Here is a 7,895-nt window from a genome sequence, read left to right as displayed (position 1 = left end):
AAATTAAATGCCAGCTACATTACTGCTAATAATATTTTACTGTTAAATGTATGAGGTAGTCAGTTATGTGCATAAGTCTGTCCATATGACCACAGTGACTGGGGAAGGGACAGGCACATGGTTGAGAGAAAGTCATAGGATGGTGTGCCATCAACTGGAAAGAAATGCTGTCTTTTCTTGGCTCAGCATGAGCATGGGAAGATGTAGGCCTACCTTTTGCTGTCAGCAGCAGTCCTACCACCAGACACAGCTCAACATCAAAGATAACCTGAAGACGAACGTAGCCAGATTCTAATGTCAATTTGAGCACCTGTATCAACCTGGATGTGAAGCCCTCTACACCTGGCCTTGCATGCAAGTGCACCTAAAATTCTTTTTTATGTTCAAGTTCGTTAGTTAGGTTGGATGTGCCCTGCAAACAAATAAGACCTAACTGATTCTGTCTCACAAAAGGAACAAGTTAGGAAGAAGGATGCAAGCAAGACGATTTTAAGTCACTCTGTATTTATTGATATTAAATCTGTTTTTCCCAGAGAGAAGACATACAGTCTGACATATCCCATTTTAGTAAATCCTCTGCTTCTGGATTTACATCCTGAATTTCTATGACCTCTAATCAAGGTCAGTACCATCACACAGTGGTTAAAATTTTTCCCTGAGAACGTGAAGGCTGTGCCTTTAGCCACAGAATATTTTGCCTTACCAAAATTCCGGAGAAAAGAGAAAACTGGACGTCTTTTCGTGGTTGAAGAGGCAGGCAACTTAGGTAGAATTCCTTAGAAAAAGATGCAGAGTCAGTCGATCCACTAATTAATATTTCCCTGACTGTGAACTATTGTCCGTTCAGTATCGCTAAACATTCTAGAAGGGAAATTCATTTTATTGCCTAGAAAGACACTTTATCACAGGGCTCTGTGCAGAGCATCTTGACTTTTGCTAACTGTCAGAGCCATCATGATGCCTCAGTTTCCAATAAAATGCAGAGTAAGTGAGGTATGAGCAGCCTCCCCCCAGGGGCATGTGGGAAACAGAAACCCAGACATGGATAATGAGAAAATATGGTTATCACATTAAGTGCTTAGTCAGGGCTGCAATGTTTCTCAGAATGGTTTGAATCAAAACAGTGTGATCCTCCACAAATAGGAATGGCAGAGAGACTTACTGGATTATCACCTCAAACCCCAGCCAAATCAGTACACCAAAGCATGAGGCAAATGGACATCAGCCCGTGTCTTCCAGTCTCGGTGCACAGAGAGTCCACTCTGAAGGGGATGGGGCTCCCAGCAGCCCCTCCTGGGTTGTGAGAAGCCACATTCTGGGCAGGAGCCAGCTTTCTGGGATCCGTTGCTCTTGCATTGTTGTGGTTCCTCCACCCACCCATCCCCCTAAAATGGCACAATGGAATGACTGTGTTCTCTACTGAGGACTTCCCTTTTTAAAAATAAACAAGCAAAAGTTTCCCTAATCTGACCCACAGTCAATAGAGGAAGAAGGCAGCCAGTCCTGGGGTGGGGAGTGGGAAAGGAAGCCAGGCGTCAGGCAAACACTCAGGGACAATGTGTGGGACAGTGTGCAGGCCTCTGAAGACAGAAAAGTGAAAGGAAAGCTGAGCATCGGTTGGCTGTGGCACTTCCAAATCATCATTCCATGCACACACTATTTCCTTTCTTAGGTTTTCTTGAGGTAGTTCTGACAAGCTTTTTCCATGTCCTTTAAGAAGTTAGGAACGCCATTCTGCAAAACAAAGGAGACCATCACTTTCTGTGTCCTCGTGGTCATTACTCCTGATTCTTTACGATATGGCAAAGGTAAACAAAGATGACTGAGAATAAGAAATATGACAACAGGGCCCCTGTCCAGTTTCTACAGAACATGGCCACAGATCATAACAGAAGACCCAAGGCACAGGTGAGACTAGATAGCAGGGGACACTGTTGCATATCTTGGCTTTTGCTAGTAAAAAGCTAAGATGATTCTGAGACACTGTTTTTTGAAAAGAAAAAACAGAGGAAATGGGATTGGGTTGGACTATGGGATTCTAACCCAGGAATCACAGGAAGGACTTCTTTTACAGAATTAGGAAACAGGGTGTGGGGCAAAGGGTAGACTATGTTATTACTTAGTTAGTGCTGAGCATTGTGCAAGACATTCCCCAGATACTTCCTTACTTACCACTACTCTATGGGGTGGTAATACCTGTCCCCATTTTCAAAAGGGAAGAAATCAGCGGCCTCCCTAGATTATACAGACAGAAGCAGGACCAGGACTCAGAATCACATGTGTTTGACTCAAAGCCTGTGCACTTTGCATTCTCCCAGGGAATGTCCTGAGCCCATCACCAGTAAGTAGGACTCCTACAAAGCACTGAATGGTTCCCAGTAAGCCAGGTTCTCAGGGGTCTCTAGTGATCTGGCCACCACTGCAGTCTCCTCTTCCTACAGAGAAACAAAACTGGAGGCTCCCAGGCTTGGACACGTCTGGTTGTGTCTCAAGCCAGACTGGCCTGTCAGTCTCCTCCATAAGCAGGCACAGGGTCCAAAGGCACCGTTTTTCCTACAAGGAGCAGGCTATTGTCTGGAGGATGCAGAGAGTGATCCTGGCAGGGTCTTGCAAGCAGGTAGGGTCTGACACTCCAGCTAAGGATTCTTCTCTTCTGTCCCAGCCTCCACGTCCTGGGCGTTGGCAACCTCAGTCCTAACTGTAGTCACTCATCCAAGCTGCTTCATAAAGGAGCCTCATTACACCTGAGATACAGTGTCTCTTCACCTGACAGCCCCATGGGCTAAGTCAACATTTGTCAAACACACTTCCCCCTCCTGTCTCCCAAGATCTCACCTTGGCGACCCAGTTAATGAGCCAGGACGGAATTTGGCCACCCGGGTTATCGAAGTAATACATGAAAACTAGAAGGGAAAGAAAGGACAATTCAGGAGGAGAAAAAAAATGTTAGACAACAAACCCTGCAAAGCTTCCCCCTTTAACTTCAGGCCCTAAAAGTAGGAGGGAGGGAACACGTGATTCAGGAGGACTTCTCTCCTCTGCCTCGCATCTCAGAATAAATATNCCCTTTAACTTCAGGCCCTAAAAGTAGGAGGGAGGGAACACGTGATTCAGGAGGACTTCTCTCCTCTGCCTCACATCTCAGAATAAATATAAATACATACAAATATAAATGCGTGTGCGTGTATATATGTGTGTATATGCACACACGCACGCACACACACATTTGTAATACGTATGTACAGGCACATTTTGCTTGGACATAGTCTCTCACTTAATTATCTCTCTCATTAGTTATCTTAACAGTCCAAAGGAGTTGGTAAACTTAAACCCCCACTTATAAATGACAACGTGGAGCAGTTACGTGGCATGTCCAAGGTGACAGATCTGAAAAGCTTCAGAATTATGGTTCAGACTTTGCCTCACACACAGGCCATGCTGATTCCCGTAGAGCAAGTGGCTGGCTGGCCCCCCCCACAGCTTTTCTCCATGAGGGCTGGAACTCAAGGCAGGCAGGTCCTGAGTGTGCTAAGCAGGAGCTGCGTCCTCAGGGACAGTCGTGCCAGCCGTCTTGCCCCCGCGCCCCCAGGCCCGATGTATGTATCCCCAGGACTAGCCTGAAGTGAATTTCCACACCTTCTGGTCTGATTTCCTCCGGACAATGCAAGAGTCAATAAAGAATGGCTTCAGTCAGATGTGAACAGTCACCATGCGCTCAAGACAGGTTTCTGGGGATGAACTGAGTCTCCCCGGGGTTTGATCCCTTGTTTGTTTTACACCTGTGCCCATTCTCTGACCTCAGGAAATAAGCATCATGCATTTTTCATGCCTAACAATCAGCATGGCCTACGTATGGTGGCCCTTTGCCAACATGCTCCCCAGCTTTACCTCTGCTCCCCTTCTTGCCATCACTCTCAATCGCCAGGCTCTGCTTATACTGATTCACGCGGACCACACCGGACCTCTCAGGAATCTGTGGCACGGAGGTGCTCTGGGCCAGGACCACGAGGATCTTCCGCCCATCCACGTCCAGGTCTCGCCGTTCCCGGACGTAGACATACTATACTGCTAGTCAAGGCATGATATCGACGCCAGCATTTCAGATGGGTGGAAGGAAACCCCACAAGCCAGAAGCAAAGTGAGATGATTCTATTTCTCCCACCTGGCACTGGCTCCCTTACAGTGTTCCTTCACTTCCCTGCCCTGTCTCCCCACCTGCACTGAAAGATTGTGCCTCATACAACTTGATATTCTCATTTGACGGCATCCATTACCTACTTGATGCTTTCAGTTATATGGGGAAACCACTCCTCCTCTAAGAAGGCACTATGAGATATCACGGACTGATCATTCATCAGCAGTGTGATCCTGCATTAGTCACTCAACCTTTCTGAAGCTAAGTTTCCCTCCATAGGAAAAGGGGGTTAGATTCCCCAGCAGCCACACTTGGTGGGGGCATTTGGAGAAACACTGGGGCAGAATAAGTACTACAGAAACACTGGGGTCATTCCACTGTGTCCTGCCCTCCCCCAAAGCTCTAGTCAGTGACCTCTATGCACAGAAGATGGTCAAGCAATGTTACTTACACCTACTGGTCAGAGGAAGAAACACTGGTACCTGAATATTTGGTAGGCAGATGTCCTCTCTGGGTTACCACTGGTTAACCACCCAGAATAACAAAGCCATTTCGTCTCTATAAACACTCACAGAGCACTCACTATGTCTATGGTACTATAATAGGGGAGATAATTTACCCCTAAGAAACAGAGTTACCATTTACTGACCCTTTACCATGAGCCTTACACATAGCACTAGTTTTGATCCTGACAAGGTCCCTGTGAGTTTGGTATAAGTATCCTCATCCTACAGACGACAGTATTGAGGCTCAGAGAAGTAAAGAAACCTGCCAAAGATCCCATGGCTCACTTGGAACCTGAGTACAAACCCAGATCTGGCTCTAAAACCTAGTTTGATTTTCATAGCTGGATAGGCCTCAAGAGATTTTTAGGTTTCACACTAGAAGGAATTCAAAGCCTAACAATAAAAAATAAAAATAAATTTTAAAAAATCACTCTAAGTGTAACACAGTTACACTCACTATAAGAGCAACATGCACAGCCCCATGCCACCAGGGAGGCTCTGCAGCGCCAGCAGGGGTCCCAGCCCTCACTCAGGCACCCTGCAGAATGCGCTACTGCCCCGACTCTGTGGACTGACAAGTAAAGTTCGTAAATGTTTTGGGGGAGAAATGACGTTGCTTTGGCTCTGGCTTTCTGACACCAAGAATTTTTATTTTTTCCTCACAGCAAAAATTGTCCTACTCTCTCCCAAAAATTCCTCAGCTCATGTGACAGATATCACCTGACACTTCATTGAGAAAAAATCAACCTGATATATTGATTAAAATTTGGCAGAGGTCTTCGAAAGTTTGGAAGGTCCGGCCTACCGTATGGCCTATGACCAGAGAACCACCACTTCACTGAGGCCCAGAGAAATGAAGGGACTTTTCCAAAGTNTGACCAGAGAACCACCACTTCACTGAGGCCCAGAGAAATGAAGGGACTTTTCCAAAGTCACACAACAAATCAGAGAATGAGGCCACATTCAATTTGGGATCTTTGGCTCCAAATGAATGTCCTTTCCCAGTGTACTATTTTCTGTTCTCAAACCTTTAACCACTAGTGGAGAGACCTGCATATAGAAAGATTAAGAGACGCATTATCAGATTTTCTGGTATATATAGAATTTGAAGTAATCCCAAGTGTCTATCCCTAAGACCTAACCAGCAGTGTCACAGTGAGGTCAGAGAGATCATGCCCTGGTCAAGGTCACAATCTCTGGAAATAACTGGACCTGGGTCCCAAACCTGCCTCTGCAACCCACTAGTTGTGTGAACAAGAGCAAAGTTCTGGACTTCTCTTTGCCTCAGTTTTCTTGACTGTGAAATGAGGGTGATGGTACTTACTTTGCACTCTTGTTTGCAGCATCAGGGAAAACCACATAAAATTTAAGGGATTAAGTAATCCATAATTTGTTGAACTATATACCATATGTTGTACAAACTATCTAGCAGTATGTGAGCAAGAAATAAACCCTTACAGAGTTTATAATCTAGTTGGGGCCAAGGGAAACACATACACTTAGACACAAAATCACATACAAACCATATACATAAAATACAGCCCCATGCTCCTCTTCTTTCTAGAGAATAATTATTTAGGAAATACAGACTTATACAAAGCTAAAGTAGAAAAGATCTCAGTGATCATCAATTTGGTGGTTTCCAAACTTTTTTTTGAATCCACAAGACCCTTTGTTGACATGATCTGCTATGGAAATTCAGCATGTAACATACTCAGCTGCTGTGATTGAAGAGGACAGTGAAGGAGTGGGAATCTCACCTATCAGTCATCCTGTCCCCACCCTGCCTGTCCTTCACATTTCCATCTCCCTTCGTAGGCTAGTCCTAAGAGGGCTTCTTAGAACCTTGGAGTGTCAGCTAAAACTCCCCACATTCCATTCAACTGCTTTAATGATAAATGAGGGGAAGAAACATACACCCAGTATCCACAGCCAACAGTCAAGGAGGGATTGCTGTGGGTTCAGTAAAACAGGAAGGGATATGGGGAGAGCTGGAAAGTGGGGGCCCGAGCTCCAGTTCCCACTTTGCCAATAATCATCTATACGTTTGCCTCCGTCACTTTACGTCTCTGGGTGCACACTTCCACCTCTAGATTGAGGGAATGTATTAAACACTCTATAAAAAGTTCTTTCCAGGTCCCCAATTCTGTGGCCCAACAATTTCAAGCCTTAGGAAACATCTTAGAAAAGTCTAAGCTGCCCTTCAGTGACCACAATCACAGAGGCTCCACACAGTCAGGCCCAGACATCACACACTACGGTCTCAAAAGTCACACAAGAAGCAACAGTTTTAGCATATGCTTCTTAAGAATCAAGGACAATGCTNACAGTTTTAGCATATGCTTCTTAAGAATCAAGGACAATGCTGGCCACACCTGCTGGGCATGCCACCATTGGGCGATGGCCAAGGGGCACAAGAAACACTTAGAAAGCCAAGTAGGAAGGATACATCTCTGTTGGACATGGGAAATGGGTACTTCACTTGCCAGTAAACCACTGTTTCTCCATTGCATTCCTTTTCATAGAGGTCTAAGGAGAACAAAAGCAGTTAATGTATCTGGAACTTCTGGGCTCCATTTAACAAGAAGCCTAGGTATGATGACTTCTGAGGATATGATAAACCACTAACTCATAAGGCACAGAATTCCAGAAAAAATCAGACAGATTCATTAATGTTGAAAGCTTGTTGCCCAAGGGCAGAGTCTGGTAGACATAAAAACACGATTAAAAAAAAAAACTCAATAAAACGTGTCCATTGTATAGCACAAGCAAGATTCTCACATAGAACACAATAAAACAAAATCAGGCATCCAAAAATAAATGTTCAGGTTTTAAAATCAGGGCAACCACCAGATGTCACTAGAATCCGAATAGTTTTGCTTTTGAAACCTTTTCTCTTTAGATTTCTTGACATTTTACAGCTATCCTGGAACTGTCACCCAGTCTCGTGTGTTCAGCTGGGAAAAGAAGGTTCCAGGGAGGGCAGTGTCCTTCCTAAACAGCTAGGAAGTGACAGAACTATGGCTAACTCTGAGTGTCTTGCTTCTCTCCTGTTTGTTTACATTTTACCACAGCTACAATGACCAGAATTCCTTAATATTCCTTCATTGTATTGTGTGCAAATAGCAGCCGACTCTTGGCTGGAGAAAGCAAAGGAATTCAATGACATGCACGCCCTCTGACCCCAGCTGTGCAGTAAGCTGCAAACTAACCATTTAGACACAGAGCCAAGCCAAGCCTGCTGAAGTAACCAA

General features: G+C 45.0%; 1 protein-coding gene across 1 annotated transcript; it reads right to left on the bottom strand.

Moving 5' to 3' along the window:
* Positions 1 to 487: 487 nt before the first annotated feature.
* Positions 488 to 7,186, bottom strand: LOC100469268 (phosphatidylcholine transfer protein; the record flags this gene model as incomplete). Its single annotated transcript, XM_034650459.1, has 4 exons — positions 488 to 1,734; positions 2,836 to 2,903; positions 3,889 to 4,060; positions 7,091 to 7,186. Coding segments are annotated over 4 exons (402 nt in total), but the record flags the coding sequence as incomplete, so codon positions are not given.
* Positions 7,187 to 7,895: the final 709 nt, after the last annotated feature.

Source organism: Ailuropoda melanoleuca, unplaced genomic scaffold (assembly GCF_002007445.2).
Source record: "Ailuropoda melanoleuca isolate Jingjing unplaced genomic scaffold, ASM200744v2 unplaced-scaffold2301, whole genome shotgun sequence".
Classification (NCBI taxonomy): domain Eukaryota; kingdom Metazoa; phylum Chordata; class Mammalia; order Carnivora; family Ursidae; genus Ailuropoda; species Ailuropoda melanoleuca.
Note: the sequence above shows the minus strand (reverse complement) of the source record. Positions and strands in the feature narration are given on the sequence as shown.